The following is a 27,753-nucleotide window of genomic DNA, read 5'->3' on the forward strand; positions in this document are numbered from 1 at the left end:
TGCTTAATGTTTGCAGTGCAGATATGTGCATCTGAGCTAGTTGCTTATATTCTATTCATAGTAGATGGCGAAAGAAGCATTTCCAGGGTGCAGTATATCTCAAAGTTTGCATTTAGGTGAACCACGCTCTAGAAACACACTTTTTTCTACTGTAGGTAGTAGCTTGGGTGTAGACACTGACAAAGTTGGGTAAGATGATGCATACACCAGATGTTTGTGTCCTTTTTTGAGGGTTGCATAGGTTGACTACATAGAGGAAGACATGTTTGGAATCAACCAGTAATGGAGAACTGGAGAATTAAGTAGCAAAAAAATGGAGATATTTATAGTGTTTGACTGAATTGGAGTATTCAAATTGGATATGCAGTTGCCTTTCTAAAGGAGCTCATAAGGGAATTTAGTTTCTCAGCAGTACTGTGTTTTGACTTTTGTCAAATATTCCTGCTTAGTTTAAAAAAAAAAAAACAAAACCTAAGTAATTGTTTTGTTTTAGATTGTAATATTTTTCTAGAAGGATGTCCACATTGCCTGTGCATCAATTCCATTCCGGTTCCAACAAAACATTTATAAAGGGAATTAATTAAGGAATGTACAAATGTTAATTTTCAGGTGTGCAAGTAGTGTGAGAGCTTTTAAATCAATACTGAAGGTGTGATAGATTATAACATATGTGTTCCAGACTTAAGATTCAGAAGGCCTGACCGTAAATCTTAGCACTTGTTTCCTTTGCTAAAGGACATCTCTTAGTACCTGGAAACTCTAGATAAAAGCTACTGACAACTTCAAATTCACTGTTCTATTTTGCATCTTGATTCAACTCATTACAATACTTAGCTTGCAAATAGTAATTCTTAGATTGGTAAAACAACCTACAAAAAATGTGAATGCTCATTTTGAATTTTTCAGATGTCACTTTAAATGTTAGGGGGGGTGGATCTTGCTGGTTTTGTTTTAAATATTTAGCCACAGAATGTTATAAATAAGCTAGACTGAAAAATACTCTTTCTTCACTCACCAGATTCAATATTCTGGAGTGTGATTGGGCCTCTTCAATTTCTGAAAGCAAGAAATTGTTCTCAATTAATTAATTCAATTAGTTAAAAGAATATTTCAATTTTTCATTTATTAAAAATAATAATTTATCAGTTATTGCTCAGAATATACTCCTTGTCACATGATAGTTAACACTCAGACCACCTCACCTGTTTTTATTAAGCCAGTATAAAATTACTTCCATTTTGGAACTTTTGGTTTAAAAGAGAGACTCTTTGCTCCTTCCTATCCTCTGAAAAGCTCAGTATGGTTGATATATCAAATGCAGACTGCCTTGGAGATCTAGCTGTTTGTGATTTAGAAGGTATATTGTGAAGCTCTTGATTAGAACTGAAGAGCAAGTTCTAATAAGGTTGTAACTATTTTTCTGCTTAGAAGTCTCCAGAAAAATTCTAAATTGGTAAATACATCCAAGTGATTTCTAGGCAAGCTTTAGATTCGTTGAAATCATGTCTGTGCTGAGATTGAGAAGCAATGTTTTGACTGTGTCAGGAGTGACCTGCTAAGTTGTTAAAGCTCAGTTACTAAGCCTTAGTACATATGTACATTTATATATAAAAAATATTTTTTTATATCTATAAAAATATATATTAAACCAGTATTCATTCATTGTGAGTTTTTCTTTCCTTAGGCGGGTAAACACCAGGAATATGAACAGAAACTACTGCAAGAATTATACAAACTAAACCCCAACTTTCTCCAATTATCTACGGGTACAGTTGACAAGAACAAGAACAAAGTGACAGCACTGCAGAGGTATGATACGTAAGTACTGATACTGGACTGCCTGGCTATGATTTCTTTCAGATTATTCCCAAATATAACTTTCTTATTCCTATTGCATCCCCTAAGTTGCCTGCTCTTTTTAGTGGCTATTGTATGGTAAACTCTGATAACGGTTTTCTCTGTGCAGACATATGCACCACTTTGTTCTAATACAAAGTGAGTGTGAGTCTTTGGATCGCTAGTTCAGAACGAGGTATTCTTATTCTGAAAGAAGACCTTGTATTTTATATTTGCATAAACACAAAGTATTTATTAAAGACCAGATGTCAGCTTTCTTGGTATGGTATCATGATGAATGCAGTCTGTACTCACAACTAAGACACCTTGTAGTCTTGATATGTGTTTTTTATTGTGTGTTTTACATCATGAATTATAGTGCAGTCTTTACATTAGGTGTAAGGACCTTGGAAATTGAAAGTAAAATCAGTTTTTCTTTTGTGTGAGTAAGAATTCACAAGATGTGAATGAAAGACTTCTTGCTTTCACCTAGTAAACTTAAATGATATATTTTTCATGATGCTGTAATTGCAGATATGACTTATTACTGCTTGTTAAAATAATATTGTTGAAGTAGTTTGTTCAGTAAGTTACGAAATATTTCTGTCGATATGAGTACATAGTCATACAAAGATAAATGAAAGCCGAAGGTCATCAGTCCTTATGTGAATTATCCACTCAAATGTCATATTTAAGATAAAGAAATAAAAACTGTTAACAAGAGTTAGATTGCATGTTGTACGGACCTTGGCCTTGTAATCAGGGTTTGTGTTGTGTGCCAGTTTATCCACTAAATTTTTCAGACAATAATTTGCCACTGGCAGCATCACTGCACAACAGTTTAATGAAGAAAGTGGGCACTGTATATAAAATATTGCCCATGGAGCTTGAATAAGTAGAATATAATTCTGAGAACTGGTATCCCAGCTGATGTACTGGGATTATTTTCTTTAACTTCTGGAGGAATTCTCATATGTTCTTTGACTGCAAGTGGTCAGGACCTCCAGTTGGATCTTTTCTTAAGGACTGTGCCGCTTCTTATTTGTTGGGCACTGGTTCAATATTGACTTGCAAGGTAGAGTGCAGCGAGTAAAGCGAATAGACCACTTCCTGCATTTGGGTATTGATTATTTTATGTTCAAAGTCTGAACTAATCTTAATTTGAAACCTAACTAGATCCCAGGAAAACAAACGATACTAGTCAGGAAAGAATGCTCTATCTGAAACTGCAGCAAACTTTCAAGCCTTCAGAAAGCAATTATGAATTGGAGCTTGGCCAGTCTGTGGTGCTAACATTTTGGCACTTGTGGAAAAAATGGCATGTTACTCTAAAGGCAACAAGTGGTCTGGAGTTAATTTCTCTTGTCAGCTGGACAGCATCATCACAACACAGACTCTGTTCTTTGCTAATGGCTAGGCACCACCTTTTGAGTTGCAAAGTGAATTTCTTCTTGCAGCTGGGATTTTGAGATGTTTCTTCAAGTCCCATCTCATCAGTACAGAATGTAGCTTGTGAGCTGGTGAATGCGTGTTGTTCTCCTTCACAGCTTTCTACCCAATCGGGTTCTTGTTTCTGTCTGATTCATTGATACGATACTAATATTTCTGGCAGTTTGTCAGAGCTTCTGACAATTTTGTGGTTGTTCTTGCGTTTTTGGGATGCAGGATTTCTGTTTCACTCTAGAATTGAACAGAATTTGAGTTCTAAATAGTAGATGTTTAATTATAAATATCCACTAGTAGAAAACAGTTTCTTAAACTGTGCATAGATGCTTTTTCACAATTCTGTTCTAATTTGAAAGGTCCTACTCTCAGACCTTTTTTTCTTGCTGCTGAAGGTGAATGTTGAAATCCCCCAGTGCCACTTTATGTATGTGGGTACTCAACTCTTGGTATGTCACTTGATAGTCATGGTGACTGCATTCTCTTGCAATTAGAGGTATATTCCACATTTAAAACAGATTAAGATCTTCTTTCTTTTTTTTTCTCCCTGCTGACCTTTTCCTAAAGAACTGAAATGAATGCTTTCTTATGCTACAAGTGGAAACACTTGTTAAGCACTTGCTGGTCTTTTAGAGAACAGTCCTTTAGAAGCCTGCAGCTGTGAACCTAACCAAAACAAAAAAACTCACATGCACAAAAACCCACCCCAAAACATAAAGCAGTTTCTTTCTCTTTACCTTTCTCCTTGGATGCAAAACTGACTTTTAACTATGACATTTAAAGTTATTTGTAGTATAGAGATGCCTTTGCACTGCAGCGGATATAAATTTTGATATTTAAAATAAATCTCTTAATGGATTGAAAGTCTTGTTATACCTAGATTACAGCTCATTTTTGTAGGGGTGAGAATATTAAATGACTGACAATGCACTGATGATGATGTGTCTTCATTCCTTGATGTTCAATATCTGATCAACGTGCTATCTCTAACTTATTTCAAATGTGTACAAAGCGAAGATGAGATCTGTAAATCAGGTCAAGGCTCTCATCTGTGTACCTATTATATAGGTATATGAGAAAAGATGGAGGTAGAATAGCAAATCTTACAATATTGACTGAGATTTGAGGCTAGCTAGTAATACCAATTTTATCTGAATAGGAGTAGGAAACACTTGTGTTGCTATAAGGAGCTATAGGAATTTCCAGATTCCAACTGTGAACTTACTAAATTGACCTAGAGATGTAGAGTAAATGTTGGACCATGTAATAAGAACATATTAATGAAGGGGGGGCATCAGGAAGAACATACGTATTTAAAAAATTTTTTTGAAAGCTTGTTCCTTATGCAGACAGCACTTGGATGCTAAAAACAGCATCCTAATTGAAGCAAATGAAAAACTAAAGTTAATATAAAAGAACTGGAGAACACAAAGGCAAATTTTTTTGTAGTAAGATTGTAGGGTTAGTGGGTGACATTGTATTTGAATGCATTCAGTTATAGATGATATGCCAGCTCGCTTCAGTTTGTGTAAAATGTAACTATTTTCAGCAAAAACTTGGGCTTTGAGTCCTCTCTTGAACTTCTTTCAGATCTAATGTGCAGTCTGAAATGAAATTTAATGCTGCTTTATAAAAGGGAAGTAATTATGACTTTAAACGAGAAATGAAGGGAGCAGTAACTTGAATGAACAGTGTGTTGGTCTGACTGGTCTCATGGTATGTTAGTAAAGCTGTGGACTCTTGTGTAGGTGTAAAAACAAACTTCATTTGTTGGGGCCAGGCTTGATAGGGCCTGGAATATAAAACATTTATTAAAAAAAATTTAATGATTTACAGAACTTATAAATACTTATGGGATAAAACAAATAATTCTAAATGAGTTGTGTGTCGGTCTGAATACTTGAAGCTGTTGATGGATTTTTGGTTTTTTTATTTTTTTTCTCTCCCCCAAATGGGCAAGTTTGGACTTCAGCGTTGGCAGAGCAGCTATCTATTCAGTGAAGAAAACAGAATTCCCCCGTTTTCTCTCTCCCCTCCCTACCCCATTAATTTTTTTTTAAGTCATCACCATTTAAAATCTGAGAAATAATATCCAGATAAATCTATTCTTATGGATTGTCTGGCACAAGGATTCATTTCCCCCGTGCTTACAATTTTTAAAAACACTTTCTTCATAACTTGAACTCTTCTTCTTTTTTTTTTTTTTTTTTTTTACTCTTGCCTTTTTCCAGACCCAACAGTAATAACAAAGATGCCTGGCCATCATTACAGAGTTCAAGTAAATCAGCCAACGGTTTAACAATGGAACACAGGAAAACGCCTCCTATATTAGAAAATGGCACAGACCCAGAACACATGACTCCAGATGGTGCAGACTCAGATTTCGGGTAATTGTGCTGCCTTTTATACTTCAGATAGCTTGCTTTCTCTCTCACTGATTGGTGTGGAGGGAATGATTCTCCAGTCTCTCTCTCTCTGGTTGGAGAGCTGGATTCAAATCCTGATCAGGTCACAAAAAGCTGGGCTTAGCCTAGCCCATGTCAAAAAGACCGATTGGCAGATTGTGCAGGAGAACCCTAATGTGAAGTTAGTAAGTGATGGTACAGGTAAGGGCTGAGGGGAACTGAATAACCAGGGGATCAACAGCTTATATAGCTGCATGGTTCCAGCTGGAGCTGAGCCCTCCATTTCTATACAGAAGCTTCCACAAAGTAACACGCTAGTTGCTATATACATCAGGAGGCTTGTTGCTTGGAAAAGCTTCAACAGAAGGAAGCTAAATGTTAGGGCTGAATATCTGTCATCTCTTTACAATGGTGTGTTCCAGAAACACAACTGCAGAGGTAAGGGTTCCCTGATTATCACTCAGTAATAGGAACAACAGGGCAGCAGATTCAACTGAGGCTGCTTTGTGCAGAGGAAGTAATTCATCTGCTTGCAATAACTTTCTTATTGCTAACCAACTTTTTTTTCTCTTTTGGTGCCCTCCTTGAACAGAACTGGTGTCCTCTTCCATCATAAGCATCACTTGCAGTTCTGATGGTAGTCTGTAGTCATGCTGTTTTGTTTTTTATGGACCCCCTTAGCTAATATTGGTTGGGCTCATTCAGAGGTTGGATGGGAAAATAACAAAGTAAACACTGATATTTCAAGAAGTGGTGTTGCCAATTAGGTAGCTGATATTTGTTGTAAATCAGTATTGAACTGATACATTAACATTGTGAGTGCTGTTGAAAGTGGTACCTTCTTGTTAGGCTCAATAGCAGTCCCATTGAAGTGTGATCAGAGATCCTGTGGTTGCATCTCAGTAGTGACATGCAGCTTCCTTCTTATCTTTTCTGGAAAGAGTGTGCTAAATGTAGGTAAAAATATTGCAGCCAATAGATAATGAATCTTGTTCATTCCTGAGGGCTGGAAGCCTGTCTTACAATTAAAGGCTCCTTAGGCAGGTTCAAGTATAATAAACATTTTCAGCACTTAGATTGTCATTAAAAGTTGTCTTAGACATAGCTTTTTAAACTGCAGCATTGTGACTTTCTGTCAGCAGCTTTGGGAAAAGAACTTGGCTGTAGTATCAGCTCTACAATCAGAATGATTGTGTAGTGAAGAGTCTACAGCAAACTTTTGTGCTATAGGTATTCAGAAATTACTAACCCAAGGCAGTTTGTTCCAAATTCATGCTGTTCAACCACTGAGTAGAAATTATTTGTAAATCTGCACTGAAGTAATGCTTGCTTGCAAGTATCTTCCTCTGATTTTTCTTTTATAGTCACAAATACTTCAGCTTCAGTTATCTTTTTGAGATACCGACTCAATCAGTGTTCTTTTGGACAAAAATAGTTTTTATTGACGAATTACTCTTACACAGTTTCTATAGAATGGAGAAGAATGAATTCTGCTGGGTTTCAACTCTAGTTATTCTGGGATGGAGAGAACAAATATGGGGGGAAGCAATCTTATGAATTTTTGACCTTGATATGTGGCTCTACGCAATATTTAAACTTTGCAGCAGCAAAGGGTGTTTGAAAAGGTGTAGCTAGAACCTGAAGTCTGTACCCAGTTAAAATAATTACTGTATATGTATTTGTCTTGCGCTAACACATCATGCCTGTAATTTGACTTGTATCACGTTCTGGCCTCTTAATGGAATTGAAATTCATATTCTTACTTCTGGTCCTTGATTGTAGGACTGATGTTTTAGGGTGTGCAGCCTGATGCTTGTGCATCTTCTCTTATGGGTAGATAAAAATGACAAATACCTTGAAGTTGTAAAGCAGAGATTTTAATCTGAACTTAAACTAATACTGTTTCATTAGTGTGGTATTCAGCATAATTAAGGCAACTCAGATGCCTGTCAGAATCTTGAATCCCAAAATGTGCCATTTCAGCTGAGTCATGTTAATTCCCAGTGAATAGCTTTCTGAGGTGGTTTTCTGCTGTATCTTATCTTTTAGTTTCTTTATGTTTGTTGGCAGTTTTTTATGCTGTATCTTTTCCTGCATTTTTCACCTTCTGTCGTCTCAAAACTCAGTTTTCTTACCTTGGAACTAATTTCTGCTAGTTAAAGCTTGAAGGCTGGTGGGAACCTTAACTTGCCACCAGGACTAAATAGTTAATTTAATCTTTTTATCTCTCCCCAGATTTATTTAGGACTTGTATGGGAACTGACAACTTAGGTATTTGGAAAACAGAACTGTTCCCAAGTTTCTCACCAGTAGTAGTATAGATGGAACTGACTGCTACGGAATACCGCCATAGTACAAGAGTCCTGATTTTTTGAATGACATAGATTTACTATGAACATGTTTAAAACTTTCCTTTTGTTCCTTAACAGGGCAGTCAACAAGCATAGTGGAGAGTGGTGGGAAGAATTATTACAGTATATGGCAAATGATTGGAATGCTTATGATTAAAAACCCCGGTCTCATAAGTAATAAGTGGACTTTTTTCCTTCTTAATTCCTCCTAATTAATTTTGCTTTATTTCAAGGCTTTTCTACCACTACGAAAGCAAATGTTGAATTTCACGTTAAATACTTGAGTGTCTTACTGTCTTTTTTCCCCTCCCACTTTTGCAGCCCTATCGACAAACCTTCAGATTCCCTCAGTATAGGAAATGGTGACAGCTCCCAGCAGGTAAGACATGAAGATAAATGCTGTGAAAGTAAGAATTGAGTTTGAGGGCTTGGTGCAACTTGTAGTTGGAGAAGCAAGTACTTTCTGAAGTGTATCATAATTTTAAACAAAACTAAAAAATGCTAAGTTGATTTTTATGTTCGACCGTGTACTGAGCTATATATTAACTAGCCTAACTGCAGCCAAAAGTTTTGAGGGAATTTTTCAACTGTATTAGTGAAGAATATTTTATATATAAACACTCATGTCCTAATTGTTTCTCTTCCTCTCTTGCCTGTAGATAACAAACAGTGACACACCTTCACCACCGCCTGGTTTAACAAAACCCAATCCAGTCATACCCATCAGTTCATCTAATCACAGTGCACGGTCTCCTTTTGAAGGGGCTGTAACAGAATCACAGTCGCTCTTCTCTGACAACTTTCGGCACCCTAACCCCATCCCTAGTGGGCTTCCTCCATTCCCCAGCTCTCCACAGACTTCAAATGACTGGCCCACAGCACCAGAACCACAGAGCCTCTTCACATCAGGTATATACACAGGTTAAATGGCTGGGTATTGCTTGCTTTTGGAACTGATGTCTAAAACCGTGTACAACCAAAAACTCTAGGACTTGTTCCATACTGTGTTTTTTTTTCCCCCTTCACGAATGATTAAAATTTGTCACTTAACTACAAATGAATTGCACTGATGTAAGAGTTTCTTCTAAAAGAAACTTTACAGAGTTTTCCAGCTGCATGGCTAAATTATCAGAGTGCTTATTTTAGTTTTTCTTAGCCTTGTGCCTGTCTAAATAATAGGATGTAACTTGTATGCTTCATATTTAATTTTACAGGTTTTATTGAGAGTGGGGAAAATATGTGGTGTCAGTATATGTTGGTGTAATAATCTGCTATTATCTATAATTCTAACATCAGAAGCTGTGCAGTGGAATTCAGAATTTTCTTTAGTATCCTGCATAGTTATCTGAAGGTGCCTAATCTTTCTTTCTGAAGTGAGATTATATACATTCAGAAAAGATAAAAATATGGTTAATTGCATAAACTGTATTTTCCAGGTACTTTCCTATGAAATACCACTTCATATGAATGAAACATCATTTTAGCTGTATTTATATAGCCTTGGGAATGGTTAACATTATTTAAGAGCTCACAAATTATAAATCTGAGGGAGTTGTTAGAAAATTAAATGAAACAATATCAGTAATAAGTAGAATGTAAATGATACTTTAGGGCACAGTTGGTTTACTTAGTGATTAGTTTTCTTTTGATGTTTATCTGACTTCTGGATGTCATAATCATGTTCGTAAATAATATTTATTACCAAGGAAACTACCTGCTGCTAAGGTACTATATGCACTAATTTTGTGAGGATTAAGTCACACTGAGAGACAATTTCCAGGTAGTAGAGAGCTTGTTTGTTTCATAATTAATATAAAATGTATGGTTGCTATAAGAATACAAAGGACAAGTTTTTGTCTGTCTAGCAACTCTTTCTATCGTCATGGATTTTACAGTGAAAATAGAAGTATAGATTTCTAAGAGAGGATACTGAGCTTAAATTTAACTACTTAAAGCAGCAGACCAGGTTCCCTACCAGCAGAGGGAGTTAATGTTGTGAGTGATACTACCTTGTATTCATCAGCTTGCATTACCATAGTTTTGAGGAAAAATACTGTGAAACTAGACCCAGCATTCACTGAACATGAATAAGAAACTTCAACAATATAATGAAATGAAGTAGTAATTGAAAATACAAGAAAATTTCTGATAACCCTTTTTTTGCAACACTGCCTCAAAATATTTAACAATATCTTGTCATGCAGTTCCTTATTTCCTTTTGTTTTATCAAGGTGTCTACTCGAGAATTTGGTTTGTTTTTCTTCATAATGGTAGAAAGTGGGGTTGTTTTTTTGTTTTTTAACCACTGCTCAGAGTTTCCCCCTTTGAGAGGGAACATCTCCTCCCCACCTTTCTTGCACAGCAGAGCTGAAGCACAGCATTAATACTGAAAGCAAAATACTGAACTGAATAACAGCCTTATTTAAACTCTGCTTGGTCACACTTCCATCAAGTAACATGGGAATAAAAAAGGTTCTAAGCAAGTGTTTATTGGTCTCTTTCAACTTGGTCCTATTACTGAAAATACTTACTTGACAAGGCTTTTCTGTAGTTCAGGAACAGAGCAATTCTGCAGTAAAAATACTATTTGCTAGTTCTACCACTTCACCTAAGTAGAAATCTATGACAGTTTGATCTGAAAATGGCATTCTACACTGATTAATAAGGTGTCTTTGGGGAATGTATAAAGTAGTATTACATGAGAGATAACTGGTAACATAGATTCAGATACACTGAGGCTGAAATTTTTGTATGGATAAATACATACTAATTCTTGTTCTAAATCCTGTTTCTCTTTTCTCTGACAGAAACTATACCAGTATCCTCCTCCACAGACTGGCAAGCGGCTTTTGGGTTTGGTTCCTCCAAACAGCAAGAGGACGACTTAGGGTTTGACCCCTTTGACATCACCCGCAAAGCCTTAGCAGACCTGATTGAGAAGGAACTGTCAGTCCAAGACCAACCTTCCCTCTCTCCCACATCTCTTCAGAACCCTACCCCACACACTACAACTGCCAAAGGGCCAGGCTCTGGATTTCTGCATCCTGCTGCACCTGCAAATGCCAACTCTCTCAGTAGCACCTTTCCTGTCATGCCACAGAGGTTCCCACAGTTTCAACAGCATCGAGCAGTTTACAACTCCTTCAGTTTTCCAGGCCAAGCAGCTCGCTATCCTTGGATGGCGTTCCCACGCAATAGCATCATGCACTTGAACCACACAGCAAATCCCACCTCAAATAGTAATTTCTTGGACTTGAATCTCCCACCACAACACAGCACAGGTCTGGGAGGGATCCCTATATCAGGTAGGTGGATTGGGACAGCCGTGAATATGACTTAATTCATGCTTTCAGCTTCTCTGAGCCAGAACAGGAAAAGGGAATAGCCAGCTACAAGTGGTAAAGTGGTATCTCTTGACTATCGTAGGTTTATGAACAGAGGGAGGAATATTGTTTTAAATAGGCCCTTTCAGTTTTTTTTTAAATATATCTGGATGTTTAGCCTTGTAATATTGAGCTTTATAAGGAAGGTGGAGTATTCTGTGCCCGCTTAATTTTGTGCCAAAGCAGAGTGGTATTTTGGTTCTTCGGTCTTGCCAGACTGGCTTTCCTTAAGAGTAGGCCCTGGAAGCACATTGCGATTTCCACGTTGACATGCAGGTGCTGACCAGAGTTCTTAAAATTGTGCAAAAAATTGTAATGATGGTAATTTGTGCCAGATGTCTTGGCTCGGTTGTTCCCTCTTGCGCATAACCAAATGGCTGCACAATAAAACATTCAGGGCTGTTCATTTCTGTACTTCAGATGGCCTTAATATTATGCTAATCTTTCACTGAATGGATGCTTGCAATGTGTGTAAGAGGATTAATCCTGATTGTGAGGATTGTTATGCTGGAGGAAAATAAATGTGCAGTCAGGCCAGTTCAGGCTGCCCTGAATGGATTGATAGGCTCTTGCAGCAAATGCTACAACTAAGGAGCTAATTGTAACAATAATTATCTTGATTAAAAATTCACTTCTGAAGTCCTTCCATGCTTCCAACTTAGCTTGGCCCAAACAGGTTCTCTTTTCCTAACGGGGGGGGGGGGGGAATGGATATGTATTAAGTGTATAATCAACTGCAGGTATAAAGTCTCTGTAAGCTCTTTGTAGCCTTGAGATGGAGAAAACTGCTTGAGATGTTGCCAGTGTTGTTTTCTTTTCATGGGTTTTGAGAAGTACTAGCTATACTATAAGAAAGTGACCTAGAAAAAGTCACTGTGTTTTTGATGCTCTAGTATAAGAGCTAATTTTGGCTGTTACTTCCCTGTACTTTGTCCTCTTAGGAGGAGGAGGTTTGTTGAAGCTACAGTACTGCTGTAGGGTCCTTACGCTGATTCATAGTATAAACACTTGGTCCAGACTACAAATGCAAGTAGTTCAAAACTCTTTATACTGGCAGTGGCAAAGTTTTTTAGACTAAAATAACTGATACTGGTTACACTGAAGTGTTTTTTTTTTAAAAAAAGTTATGTGGAGTCAAGAATGCAGCATCCATAGCACTGCGAATTGTTGCTCACTCTCCCCTAAACTACGTAGAACTTCCAGGAACATTGCAAGACATCAAGTTTCATCTTTACCACTCAGTTCTAAAAATTGCTGGTTCAAGGGGCCAGTAACAAGACTATCTTCTGGACTAGGGGGACCAGAAAAATCCCTTAGTGTTGAAAAACACCTGTTTGTAGCACAGGTTGATTCTAGGTTTGTGAAAGTATTCTTTAAATTGCATTACTTTAATTACCTTTGGCAGTTTGAAAGTGGACCTTTTTGTTTGTAGAAGACTCATAGATCCTTGGTACGACTCCTGAAGAGCCAGTTGTGTGGTGTTGGGTTGATACACAGCCCATGCCATGTACTTCCCCCATATGTTTTAAGGCAACAGAGTTGATATTTAAGTATATCCTTTTTTGTATGCAACTGCTAGAACCAATTAATCTCAAAATATTTTTGGCAGATACAGTGCTAAGACCAGAAAATAAACATCTGCTGTAGTGTCTATAGAAAGTTCCTTTGAGTTGGTCTTAATCTCTTGTTATAGAAAACATTGTTAGTTGCCTGGCTGACAATTAGATAGCAGCAGTTGCTGCAGTGCAAACATGTCTCAGCTGATCTACATGTCAGCTTTGATATATCTTGAAAAGAGAATCATTTACACAAACACAGATTACTCCTTTTTCTCTTCTGTTGTCAGAAATCAGCTGAAATCTCAGATAGTTCTGATTTTGTTTGCTGGGTTATGGATTTGTATTATTTGTATGGTATTTAGTGCCTAGGGTTGTCTTTAGTGATCTGCTTCAGAAGTACAAATAATATTTGAAAGTCAGGAGATGCCCTCATACCTCTTTTTTTGTGTGCTGACTTAATAGTTTCCAACTTATTGATTATTCTGTCTTTTCAAATCCATATCTAGTGTACAGGCTCTCAACAAATTCCTTTTATATTCTTTTTGAAAGAATGATTCCTGTTCTTTATGCTTGCTTTTAATCTATCAGTAGCAGGTATATAATTACAGAATCTTCCTAGTTTCCTCATTTGATTTGCAGATACAGCTGTCTGGTGGGGTTGGGGGAAGAAAGTGGTGTACAAGTACAGAGAAATCATACTGATAGGACTTTATTACAGTGCTTTATAACAGACTCTAGCTGACCTGCTAGAAAGGCGGTATATATCATAATAGCTATTTAGCAGTATGGAGAGATTAGTTGTAGTATACCTGAAGCTCCTTTTTGTTAGCTCTTTTGTTAGCCTGTATTAGTGTGTTTTAGAAAATGTCATCAACTCAGCTGTTTCAGATGTAACAGCAAAAGAAACCTAGTGCAGGTGAAACTTCACATTCTGTCTTCTAGCAGAGACCCTCAGCTGCTGTTGAAGTTGTATGTTTCCAAAGGTCTTTGGTCACAGTTTTTTACAGGATTATAAATTCCTAAAGCAGATAATACTGGACCAGTAATTAAACAAACAACGAAAAACGCCATTCATTTATTCAATGCGTTTACCTGCTTTATTTAATCAACCCTTTTCAACTTTTCTATTTCATTTATGTGAAAACAAGCAGATCTAAAAACTTTTATAACTTCATATGAAGTTAGTATACTATTTTCTAGGCTTTCTAAATCCAATTTTAGTTGACTTCACTAAGCATATTTATCCTTTGGAAGCTTGTATGAAGAAAATGGTGTCTTTTAAACTGCTGCTGCTTCTGCTTTAGGCATTAGTATTCACATGAATTTGAAACGCTTATGTGTGACATGTTAAATGTAATGTTCTGAAGCTACCTTTTGTTCAGTCAAGAATCGGAGCTGTGCTATATTCATAACCCCACAGCTCCAGGTAAGGCTGTTTTGTGATGTGCACCAGATTTAAATGGAGGAACACAGGCACTACCTACATTTTTTTTAAGCTATCATTTAAAAATAATTTCTATATGGAATTGGTAGCCTGTTTCTCAGACGAAGTAGTATTTATTAAACTCATTCTGCAGTTTCCAGTGAAATGACACAATAACACATGATTGACTTCATAATTTTATTATGCATATACTTGAAATATATCATTCATCAGGCATACATTTGTCCCCAACCCATATTTAAATGAACTTTTTGATTGACTGATTCCCAAACTAGCATTTTTTTCTCCCCCCACCATACGATTTTGAAAACCGTAGCAGATGTTACATGTTCTCATTGTAAGGGACGATGTAGGCTTGTTGCTTTTCTCTGGTGTGGGATGGATTAGACAATTTACTGTGTAATTATAACTGTGTAACTGTGCTTCAGGAGGAAAGTTCAGTGACTTCTTATTCGACAGCATGATTGTTGCTAAAAGCAGTCTTACCCTAGATTATGTGCAAGCTATCCTAAGACTATGACAGCAGCTATCCTTTATTCTGCAGATAATGTCAAAGGAGAGATCCACTGAGAGCAACGTGGGTGGGTGTGTGCCTTTATTTTTATGTTACTTTAGGATAACAGGAAACTCTTTGTAATTTGATAGCTAATACGCTGTCATCTTTGCTACCCTACTGCCTGGTGGCGTGTTCTAAAATAATAGGTGTAGTATTGGATCATTGAGTAAAGTAGGTCTCAGATTAACAGTGTGTTTTGAGACAGATGCTTATAAAACGAGTTGCATGCATATTAATAATGGGAAAATAGAAATACATAGTTTTATTTCTTGAGTTTACTGAGTGGTTGATAGTCATTGATTTTATTACATAGGAAAAGTAGAAGACCAAATTCACACAGTTAAAAGTATGAGGAAAAAGTTGTCAATGGTTAGTCCACCTTTCCCGTCAGATCTATGCAAGATGACGTACATTACATTTTGAAACACTGGCTATTATTTCATTTTTAATTTAATAATTATCCTGAACATAATTCCAAATGAGAGAACTTAATTGTAGGAACTTATCAATTCAATAATAATGAGAGTTTGAAATTTGAACTCTTCCAAGACTGATGCTACATAATATTGTGTGTATATTCTTCCCACATAAATCATTGAAACCCCTTGAGTTGGAAGGGGACCCAGAAGGATCATCGAGTCCAACTCCTGACTCCACACAGGGCAGCCTAAATATTAAACCGTACATCTCAGAGCATTGTCCAAATACTTCGTGAACACAGACAGGCAATTTATGTATATCATGTATATATTAGAAATCTAAGATAGAGGAAATAGTCAAGTGGAAACAGAGACAGATAGGAAGCATGAAGAATTAAATCCTGCTTAGGGTAGGGGAAGAAAAAAGTCTTACCTGTTGTCCTTGAAGATAACCACTGTAAAATCCATCAAATTATTTTAGCCATGAAGCCCATTGATGTGGAGATTGCAGTAGACTTCTGTGAACTGTTCCTGAAACTTCAAAACAGGGGGCTTGAATGTCATAAGTCTTTGTAGTTGAATATAATTGACAAGTCAAAATTTTGTTCTCTCAAGACCTTTTTGTTTTGATGTTGTGGCTTATGTCTCTTTAATATGCACAGCCTAATTGATGAAATTATGTATATTTAAAGATAAGATTGAGACAATAAATAGACAGTTCTATTAAGTTTGGGTGCCATCCAGCAGTCTCTGTGGTAGTGGTGTTGCATTCCTTATCAAGACAGGGATTAGTGTGTGCATTTTTGAGTCTTGCCTGCATTTAGGTTTTTTGTGAAGCAGTAGTTGATAGCAGGGGGGGCAAAGCAATGAAGAAGGTCCACCTTCTTCCCATTTGTTTTAAGTCCTGAGCTCTTCCATATCTGAACAACTTATGGTGGTGCATCTTCTCCCACTTCAAATTTTCTGGCCTCCGTGCCCCCAGCTATTGAATTTGTCTTGAACATCAAGTCCTTTCTTGCCTAATGCTACCTTTTGGACAGCGTTTTAGTAAAACAAAGGAAGATCCCTTTATGTTGGCTATGGTCATATTGTTTAAAAGACTTTATTTAGACCACAGAGAAGGGTGGGATATCAGAATTAGCATTGACATGCTCTGCCTTTAACACTAAGAGTCCTTGTGTGACTTGGTATTTCCTCAGAGTGTAACCTAATTTCCATTTGGGGCACACACTTCTTATTTGACCTTTGTCCTTTTGACTTTGTCTCCTCTCTGTGGGTTGATTCTTGGGAGTTGATTCTGTATCCTGAACAAAGAAATACATGGCTTGTTTTATACAGTCGTGGAACAAAAAAAAAGGAATTTGCAGCATAGCATCTGTCCTGACCACTTTTCTGTGGTCTCAGGATAATAATTTGGTATGGGGTTTTGGGGTGGGTCTGCTTCTGCCACTGTGCCTTTTTGAAAGAGGGTCTGGCCCATGTGGTATGGCTGTTGAATTCAGCATGCTGAAAAACTTAAAATTCTCCAGATGTTGTGTACAAAATGCATTTAATCCCTTACCCTAGCAACGGGCAATGTGACTTAAACAGTCCTGCCTCACATCCCTTTATTTGGATGCAGTAGTTGAAAGAGCATTTTGCTACACTTTTCCTCTTGACCTGACAATATATGAAAGGTTTACTGCCGTTTTTAAGTATTGATGGCCTTACTCTTAACAGTAAAAGATGCATTAGTCCATTAATTTTCTGTCCTAATCCTTTGAAGAAGACTGCTTGCTCACTTGGTCTTCCTTGACGTTTGGCTTTCCAACAGCAGCTGGGCAGAAAGTATGGCAGCGGAATGTTGTCTTTTCTGTGCCCCTGGTTAGATCTATAGCTGCCTGTCGCTGAAGTCTTTCTCTGATTAGGTATAAATATTGAAAATAGGAAATCTGGTGAAAATCTTGGCTGATACAACTATTAGTTGGCACCACGTGCGGCACCTCCAAAGGCCTGTATCTTTCCAGAGTGCAGAGCAGCTCCTCTCAGAAGTGGATATGTTACCCTGATATCAAGGTCACTCCTCATTTGAAAATAAAGGCCTGGACAGTGCTTTGAAATTCTAAAATGAAAAATACTGTTTGTAAATGATCCTCAGCTGTTTCAGTATTGCTTTTGCTGACTCTTGCGTAGACCCTGTGTCTCCTTTTTTCCTCAACAAAGATGACTGTTCTTAGTGCAGCCTTTGCCACTGAATATTTTGTTCTTCTCATCAGTCCTTATGCCTGCTGCATCCCTTTTCTTTACATGGAGGTTCTTGGGCCCCCACCCCCCTTCTTTAGGAGGTGCTTTGTGTCTGTCTGTATCCCCCACCCCCAAAATTCATTCTCCTCTTATTTCCCATCACAACTAATTTTCTATTTCACTGCTGAAGAGGTGAAGTGTTCAGCACAATATGGAAAAAATTCAATTTGAAAATAAACTTTTGGCTTGCTTGCTTCCGTTGCTCTAGAGGTGGGGTTTTTTTTAATGCACCCAGGGTGGTGCTGCTAGGTTTAAAATAAAGTGTAAAAATAATATTTTTTTAATAAAAATATTAAAAGATTGTGTCAAGATTGAAGTCACACTGTTTGAAATCTTCTAGGATATTCCTTGTCCTACCCCTGGTGCCTTGTGCCTTAACTCCCTTACATTTTCTACATTACTGCTAAGGCCTGCCTTCCTTAGTGTAATCTTGTCACGACCTCTGAGAGAACTTCATCCACAGCACCTGTCCTTTAAGTCCTGCTACTTCTCCATCTGTTCCAAAATCTCATCTCACACACCCACCCTTCCCTCCCAGTGCCTTTTCAGTGCTAATATTGCAACTGCTTTTAAAACCCTGTGGAATTTTTTCTTGTGATTGTATAGGAGATACTGTTCCAAATAAAGCTCAATATATAAATATCTGTGCCCTCATCTCTGGGAGCTTGGTTTTAAGCTCTTACGAATTTCTTAAAATCTTTGATTGTAAGATTATTAGGGATGCCAGTGAAAGACAGGCATCCCACTTTTTTGAGTAGTAAGATGCCTATTTTAAAATGTGTCATTTTATTTCAGAAGAAGAAAATGTGACAAAAATATAAAGAAAAAAGTGTAAAAAAAAAAATAATCCTCTTAACGTCTCTTGGCTGCAATACATCAGAGGAATGACTAATCACATTAACACTACTAGACTTGAAATAAATGCAGTATTGGCTGAAATAGGTGGCCTGAATGGCTGACCCAATTTGCATTCTGGACCATCAGTCCTGACAGCTCCTTGGGTAACTCTTCCACAGAAGCAGGGGGAAACAAGCACATGGGAGGTATTTCACATCAAATTTCCTGACTGTTCGTGTCTGTAGTAGTGTCACCAAATGAGCTTCAGCTGCACTAAATGTTGGGCCTTTGCCTGTGTTTTAGGGATGGAAGACTGCATTTATTGCTTTTAGAACTTTTCCCTTCCTCTTTAGGGCTGGTTCACCAAAAGTTAGAAAGGCTGTTTCCTTTCATAGGTAACCCGTAAGATCTCGGGACAGCTCTGCAGTAGCGCAAGAGGCAGCTCCGTTGGCTGGTGTAGTATCTGTCTCCCTCCTCCAGCAAAGCAGATGCTTAGCTTCAGGGTGCTGTGTTCTCTTGGATGCTTTTCTAAAATACCAAACTGGCACTTGAAAATGGTAAACCACTAGTGTGAGTTAAAAGATGTAATTGACTTAGTGATGCTAAAAACCTGGCATTTTCCCTTTTAAAGACTGGAAATCAGTACATTTGGCAGTGCCACCTGTTAGTAGCAGTGTCTAACAAGAGGCTGTGCCTTGGGCACAGACCTGAAACTTCGTCTCCTTCTGGGTCAAGTCCATATCACAAAATATGGATTATGACTGCTGAATTTTAGCAAAAAGCACAGACAGTTCATAGGCTTTATTCGTAAACACATTTTGAAATGCACCAACTTGAAGAACCATTGAGAAAGGGCAAACATAATCTTTTTAAAAAGTGTGTTGGGGGAGGAATGTAAATGAAATATCCTGAAGGGATAACAGCAATTAAAAGAGCAGCTTTACAAAAAGTGTTTCTCTTCGCAGTGATACCAAATACGTTGGGGGGGTGGAATCTGATCTTTTCCATCCTTTGCCATCTCTTGGTTCCTTCTACATCACAACCTCATTTGAAGTTCAGCTTGTTCCCAAAGGTATTAATTTAAAAAAAAAAAAAGTATTTAAGTGGGTCACCTCTATTGGAAGACAGCATTTAGTAATCGGAATGAATTTAATGTCATGGAAGGTTTGTTTTTCTTCTCAGCTTTCTTGCAGTTTATCTGATCTTCCCACAGAATGATTGAAGTATCTACAAATATACATAAGACTTAATTGTTTGTTACAGCTGTGGAAAAATTGAAAATGAGTTTATCATTTCTCAGAGTATGCATTCACTTCGCTAATGCTGGTGTCTCAGCCTTGGTCAGAGGATTGGTTGGGTACCCCTGGAATCCTGAACCTTCATAACTAGATAGACTCTTGCTAATTCTTGATATATCTTTGAAGATCTGATTTTTTTTCTTTGCTAATTCTAGTTATTGCATTGGCCATAGGGCACATTCCATATATTTTGCTTTTATTTATGCATATGTCTATGCATGTACCCCCAAGTACACTTGTACACACAGAATCTTCATTTGAGGTCAAAGGGGTTTTTTTTTATTGACAGATAGGGTGACCTGGTGAGATTGAACCCTGATGCAGGATCTGAAAGTAAGCAGCAGGTATACTTAGATTAAAATGAACTTTGTTTTCTCAGATGAATGGAATTGCATATCTTTTGAGCTTTTTAATCAAACTGTTCTGTATGTAGGATTCAGGTATCTATTGCCTGCGTTTCAGTATCTTAACAGTCTTTGTGCACTCAGTTTAGGTTTATGTTAATATTTAAGATTATCAGTAGTGAGAACTGGCTATTTTCTTATGGGGTCCTTTTCTTGGATGAGAAATGTCTTCTTAGTTCACATGAAAAAGAGGTTATTTATTGACTAAGGTGGAAGCATTACAGAATATATTGTCTTTTTTGTATGCAGGACAGTGGGCCCCAACTTGATTGAAGTCCTGCACTTGAGCACTAGGTTTTTAGCAATAAACGATTAAAAAGTCAGTAATAAAAAATGGTGGAATACTGTGGAAACATCTAATATCAAGTCAAGTATGTTTTTCAAAGCAAGTTAGAATCTCAATTTGAAATTTACTTATAGCTTAAAATTGGGTGGCTGGCTGCTATAATTATGTATTAGATTTGGTCTCTTGAGCCATGGGAGGTATAAGTCAATCACAGGAACGCTCCAGAATACTTAATGTAAAATTGCTTTTCTCAAACGTAATAAAATTCTGACACCGTGCATACAAGCAAATATGAATCTTCTTATTCAATATCTAAGATGAGCTGTCCCCTCACTGGTGTTGTAGAAGGGATTTCCCCTGAAAATAAATTAAATCTTCTGACTCTTAACACTTATTTAGTTACAGAAACCTTAAAGGTTGTACTGTCAGATCTTCATCAAGAATGAAAATTTAGAAAAACTAATTTTCCCCTTTGAAGTGTATACTTTAGAATTCAATATATTCCTCTTTTACTTGATAGTTTGGCTTACTGGCATGTTAAGTTGCACTTGATTTATTTTAAATTGAAAAATAGTGCTTTTTTGATTTACATGGCTATCTTTTAAATTTGGTACATTTGGAATTAATATATCCATAGAAATCAATGTGGAATCAAGGTAAAAGCTGCTTTACTTGCATTATTGTAAAGCTGAGGACAGACTGGTGTCTCTTGACTACAGAAGCCAATTTTGTATGTGTGTGTATGTACGTGTGTGTGTATGTATGCACACTTCTTTTGTTTCCCCAGCTCTTAGAGCTCATGACCATAAGACTTTCATTTGAAATCTGCACTGTGGAATGGCACTTAGAAAGCTGTTTTAGTGGATTGCCAAGTTGCTTCCTGTGTGTAGAGAATGTCAGTGAGGCTTTTAAATGTTGCCTTCAAACAGCTTTATCTTCTAGTGCTCCTGTCATTTGATATCTCCCTAATATGAAGTGGCTACTTGTATTCCTGATGGGCAGCACTGCTGTTTAAATGTGGACAGATTCCATCTTCTTTAATCTGCCAGTGATGTTCTCAGGCCTTCGTGAATGGGTAAAACTATCATTTGGTTTAAGCATTGTGGGATTCCTAGAAATCATAGATATACAGAATCAATGAAGTCAGAGTGAAATCCTTCAGACCGTTGCAGTTTAAATGGGATTTTACTCATGGTTTTAAAAACTCCATAAGCAAACAAGCTTATTATTCATATTGAAGTGACACAGGTACAGTTTTTGTCATAACTGTTGATGGTTAAGTATACAAGCTTTGGATGAAAGGCTTTTGAGTTTATCTAATGTGATGGGGATTGTTTCATTTTAGGATGCGGGAAAACATCCTCTCCTTCTATTCCCCCTCAGAGTGAAATATTGGACAACTTTTTGCAAAATAGAAATACCAATAGTGGAAAGTCATTTTGAGATGAAAATAGAGAAGCCCCAGTCACTTCTCAGAACAGGGTAACAGGCTGTTTCACAGAAAGCACAGGCTATCTGTGGTATCTGTGAAAATGGTATCACGAAGCGCAGGCTGGGACTAACAGGGATGTCACTGCAAAGGGTATGCTTTTCTGGTGGCCCCATTTGTTTCTAATTGAGTTGAAAGACTCCTGGTGAACTCCTTCTGGTAGTCTTTTCTGTTCTTCCCTGCCCCCCTCATGCAACTTTGTCATTCTGGTGGTCTTGCCAAGGCTTCAAAACTAACTGTTACTGTACAGTGTCACAAGATTTCACAAAGGCCGCCTTACAAGCAGGTCATTGCAATAGCCGTTCTATTACCGAATATACCTTGATAGTCTCTTCACTTCTTTTGTTGATACTCTGTGCAGTCAGGCACATGACATTGCTAATAAGTTTATTTTTCTCTAATACGATGGTTTTAATCTGAATTTCTTCTGCTTATTTGAAGCTCTTCTGTAGCACTGTTGTGTACCTTGGTCACACACAGCATACGGATGGGTTCTTAAAAAAGAAATAAATAATTGCAACCTAGGTTTGCAGGACTGTTTGCTTTTCAGCAGGACTAGAATATCTAGGACTCTTGAAATAAAGATATTTAATGGTTTTACACAGTAAGAAATCAGGCTCTTGTAATAGCTTGGAATATAATTTTGGCAGAGCAAAGAAATACACTTGCTTTATACTTACTTAATGTGATGGTCTGTGATCTTTGCTATTAGTCGTATTTATTTAAGCATGTACTGTGTGAATTTTGATATGGATTTGACCATAGACCTGTATCGGAACTGTGGCAATAATTTGAAATGGTCTAGTCTCTGTAGGATATTCATTCTAGTTGGCTTGTCTCCCACCAAGTAAACTGTAAGACATGCTATCCCATTACCCTTAATATAAAAGATCAAGCGCATCAACATCACAAATGTGGTGGCAGCCAAATCTGAAACACTTTTGGGTCTACATTGTGGTGTCGTTTGTCAGAATTTATGAAGTCACGGAACAGCCCGTGTCAATGCAGCTGACGCTTGTGCAAACGTCTTTTAAAGTATTGATTATGTACAACAGAACAGTGTTTCTGGCTTGGCCATTATCTTCTTTGCTGTCTCTCCCTCAAATACACGCTGCTTTGCCTGATTTGAAGGAATAATGATAAGGCATTGCAGGTAGAGGATATTGAAGTAACATTACCAGACTCTCTGGTAGGATGTCATGATGGGGCAATGATTTAATTTAGAAATTCATTAAATGACCAGTTTTCATACAGATGCATGTTCAGGCTTCTCAATCCTATTCTATTTTAAGCTAACTTTAAGTATTTTCTATTTAAATTGGGTGGACAGGTTAAGTTTGTGATGAAGCTTTTTTTTCTTCCCTTTGCCACTTTAAGACAGCGGTTGACTTTGAAAATGTTACATACAAGTGCTTTTATTTCATGTTGGCAATACTACCTCAGACATGTGAAAAAGTTCAGTGCTAGAACTGTGGGATCTGTTCACCTCTGTAAACACAAGTTTCCACTTGACCAGATAGGATTATGAAATGGAAGGGAAGACATCAAGGGAAGACTGGAGTTCAGGATGTGTATTTGAGCCTATTTTTCATGTGAATAGTGGTGCTTTCAGTGACGCTTCACCAGGTTATTCTCTCAGAAACAAAGCCAGGGCATGGCAGGAGGAATCTCCAATTTATCTTGGTGTGTAAAATCTTTTCATTACAGTCAACTGGGTTTTAACTTGTTTTCGTCTATGTTTTTTTGTTTTCGTCTCTGTTTTCCCACTGTCCGTGGACATACTGCTTTCAATTAGGATGAGGCTATGGAAGGAGACAGTGTTTCCACTCCTTGAGAGAGGGAAACAGTGGTGTATTGGTTCTCAAACCCCTAAGTTATGATGACCAACTGAGAGGTCTGCTAGCTAGTCAAAAAATTACTCCCTTCAACCAATTAAGTTTAGAAGTAGAGAAAGTAATAGGCAAATGCTGTTTTTAATAGATCTGTATTAACCGAGAGCTAACCTTTTCTAATTTTTAACTACGGTACTAGCTTCATGGTGAAGCATAAACTTAAGTAACAAACTAGCTGAGGGATGAGTAGTAATTTCTTATGAAGATATTTTCTTCAGGTGGTGGAAGTAACTCCTGCCTCTGGGGTAGACTTGCATTTTCACGTGGGTTCTTGTTTAAAACTTGTCAGACTCCAGCAAAGACATGATGATTTAATTGTTTGGTTTGAGTATTGCTGTATGGTACCTGGAGATTGCTTGTGTACTTGGGTTATATCAGGATTTTTTTCTAACTGGGTGTTTTACCTATTATAGCCAGGAACTGAGGCCTCAGAGGGCAGTGCAGGGAGCGTTGTAGAGCATTGCATTTGCTACTGATCCTATCTACTTTTAACACCTTAATGCATTTTAATCCCTTACCAGATCCCATATTACAAGAATAATTTAATCGCAGCATTTCTCCTTAGAGGCTGGGAGTCTGACAAAGCCGTGAAAGTTTGGTCATGTTTGGTGTTTTTTGTTGTTTGGGGTTTTTTGTTTGGGTGTTTTTTTTTTTTTTTTTTTCTCTGTGCATTTATTAGCCAAGCTGGAAAACCCTGTTACAGACACCTGAGTAATGTGTTGCTTTTTCTTTGGTGTCAGAGGGCAATGTTTTTGTCATAGCTTGCCTTTCAGCCCCACAAACCCAGCTGTCTGGGAAAGAATAAATATTTTGGAATTCTCTGTTTTGTCACTTTTGTACCCAGGAGTACAAGATTTTTAATAAACAAACTTCCTTATTGCTAGCAAATAATACAGTTTTTATAGATACTGAATCCTTTCAGGCCTTTTATCTGTGATTCCAAGTGGATTTTGTACTGACAGTTGAGATAAAGGACAGTCTTCCTCAGTTTCTTCTTATTTTCTTTTGTTCTTTGTTAAAAGGGTACACAGCAATGGTGCACTATGCCTGCCTTGCGGATTAATGTCTCCTCACCAAACAGTGCCAGCCTTTTCCGTTCCATGAAAATCTTGTATCTCAACTGCTTGCTATCTTTCTGGACTCTTACGTATGCTGAATTACGTATTTAAGTGGAGAATACCATGACAAAAATAGGTATATTTTCTTAGCCCAAGGTGGCCTAATGCCCTACTACATTTATTTTCCTATCTCATTCCTTAAAAGTATGATATCTTGCTGGCTTTGTCTTCATTAGACTTCCTCAATGATATGTTGCAGGTGTGTAGTTTACTATACATGTTTATTTTCTTGCACATGAGCTTTGAGGGTATGTTGGGGGTTAGTAACGTCCATTATTAAGATCATCATGAGCTTGCAGATCCCCAGGTCACAGGTATTGCAATGAGTACGTTCAGTCATGTGTGGTCCGAGTAGGCATCTTTTGTGTGCTTTTTGCCTTGTAATAGAAGCAAGTAATTAAACTGAGCTGCATTTCTTTGCACAGGCTGTTGGAAGCAGCAGTGAGAAAATAAAGTGGAAACTAGTGGTGTACCATGCAAAATCCATTGCACAGTTATTTCTGTGATGGTGAGCTGGCTACTTTTGTTCTGAAAAATGAATCTAGAACTTGTCTCAAATAGGCTTATGGATGTTCAGGAAGGTGGTGAACAAATACCTGTCAAGGATATTTCTGACTAATACTTTTTAAAATTTTGATTTTTTTTTTAACCCCCAGGATCATGGGTTTGAATGAAAAATGTATTGCACGAGACTCTTCAAAAAAAATGTTTGTGTGCATTAGTATTGCAGAGAAAAAAGTGGGAGCTCTGGAGGGAACAGAAAGTGATTTGGTTTACAGTAGGAGAAACAAAAGTAGAAGTGAAAGCCAGCTGTATGCACTATGGCTCGATGCTAAAGGAACACAGAACAAATCGCTGATAAGCCTGCTTTTTTTTCCACCCAAAGTGACTTGTACACCAGGCCCCACAGAGCATATTGCTGCACACTGTGTGTGAATACAGTCACACTTATGTCTGGAAGCTTGATTGAATCTGTGCGCTAAGGTGTTACTAAAAAGCTGATCTTAGGTTACTTGCTTGAGGAAGAGCTGCAGTTCTGTTACTGCTATTTTTTTTTCTCCTGTAGCACTTGAAAATTTTCATCTTTAGATGTAGTAACATGTAACACGTTAGTAACATTACTACATCTTTAGATGTAGTAATGATGATTTTCATCATGCATGTAGTAACGGGCAGACTTTTGGGTTTACTTCCACTACCTGATTTTTGACCTGTCTTGTCTTTGTTTATGGGAGTGCTTAGGAGTTGTCTGTCTTCCCCATGGAGGTACCTCACGCTGTAACCTCTGAGGAGGAGTGATTCCCCAGCCTCAGCCAGTGAGTGGTGATAACAGTAGTTGGCTGTAAACCTTCCAGAGTCTGTGGTCAAATGTATTCTGCAAACTTGCTCAGGCACAGAGGATGATTTTCGTAGTACACTCTTTGTATCTGTGCTGTTATCTCTGTCCAGGCTCCATGTGCAGCATCAGTCTGGCCACAGATCTAGGTGTCAGCTGCCGTCCTGCTACGTGGGGACATGTATGCAGATGGATTCCTGTATTAGAACAGCTGCATTAGGCATGCCCAGGGTTAGAAATTAATGCATTGCTCCAACGGTCATCATAGGCAAAGTGGATGTAGCAGATTTGCATAGTAGTTTATTTTGAAGTTCAGTTGGTGACATGGACTGAGGTATGACTTGCTGTGATTTGTGATTGAAGTTGCTTGCTGTAATTCTGTGCAGAAGCAGAATCTTATATAAAAGCTTTTTCTAAAAAAACTCTGGCCTGGGAAAGGAAAGTTCTGTGTGAAAGCACAGGTTTTCAAGAACTTCCTTTTTTTCCCCCCTCTACTTACAAAAAGGTAATTGCTCAAGACATCAGTTCTTTCTGAGCATTCAGCTTTACAAAAGTTGCCAAGGCAGGTTTTGATAGCAAGTGAGACTGCTTTCTTCACTCTCCAACATACAGAGTTGCAAGTTAGTGATATCCCATAATTTTCCGTGAAGACTTAAATCTCTTCCGTCATTAATGAAGTAGCAGTATTATGTAAGTATCTCACTGTAATACTTCTGATTGACATCAAGGTCCTTTCTTCAATTAGGACAGGCAGAGATGGTTTAAAAAAAAAAAGTTGTATTCTAGGTTTTTGTCAAAAAGAGCATACTGCCAATGTACTACCCAACACTTTCTTTTTCAAATATATTTGACCACAAGTCAAGTATGACTTTCTGTATTGGCTGATAAATACTAGGATGTTTGTGTCTGGTTTGTTTTGCTTCGAGATACCTAAAGCAGGAGATGGATCGTAGAACCTGATAGTCTGTTCTAGATAGCATGGTTTAACGTTTATGTTTAGGGATCATTTGCTGTAGTGCTAATAACCACGTTATCCTGTTGTCCTTTCAATACATGCCCTGAAACATTCAGGCAATTAGTTGAGACTTGCCTGTTTTGGTGTCCAGCTGGTTTGCTTCTAACCAAAGTTTTGAGGATGTTGCTGTGTCGGGAATTATTCTGAAAGGTCTCTAAAGAATTTTCACTACTGTTCTTCAACTGCAAGAGGAAATTGCACTCCCTCCAACTTCATGAGAACCTAATTACCATTTCCTTCGGAAGAACATCTATAGGGCTGTGAATGAGCGAGCTATAACAAAACAAAAAACTTTTGTGATATTCCTCCGCCTCCCTGGTTCCTCATGTTCGGTTTCTATTGCAAAGCCCTACCTAGCCTTTCTTCATTTTAATATACTTCAAAGAAAACAACCCTTTT

At 37.6% G+C, this 27,753-nt stretch overlaps 1 protein-coding gene across 9 annotated transcripts in view; it reads left to right on the forward strand.

Annotated features, from left to right (window-relative positions):
• CNOT4 (CCR4-NOT transcription complex subunit 4) overlaps positions 1 to 27,753 on the forward strand; it is a 90,025-nt gene that overhangs the window by 60,462 nt on the left and 1,810 nt on the right. For 4 of the 9 annotated variants that reach the window (XM_072866592.1, XM_072866528.1, XM_072866518.1 and 1 more), the window contains 5 exons: positions 1,685 to 1,818; positions 5,511 to 5,666; positions 8,357 to 8,414; positions 8,695 to 8,944; positions 10,843 to 11,340. In XM_072866592.1, coding sequence (XP_072722693.1) covers positions 1,685 to 1,818; positions 5,511 to 5,666; positions 8,357 to 8,414; positions 8,695 to 8,944; positions 10,843 to 11,340 — 1,096 coding nt within the window. The remainder of the gene's footprint in view (positions 1 to 1,684; positions 1,819 to 5,510; positions 5,667 to 8,356; positions 8,415 to 8,694; positions 8,945 to 10,842; positions 11,341 to 27,753) is intronic. The other 5 variants (XM_072866547.1, XM_072866573.1, XM_072866555.1 and 2 more) reach the window with 3 other exon arrangements.

Source organism: Ciconia boyciana, chromosome 1, assembly GCF_034638445.1.
Source record: "Ciconia boyciana chromosome 1, ASM3463844v1, whole genome shotgun sequence".
Taxonomy (NCBI): Eukaryota; Metazoa; Chordata; class Aves; order Ciconiiformes; family Ciconiidae; genus Ciconia; species Ciconia boyciana.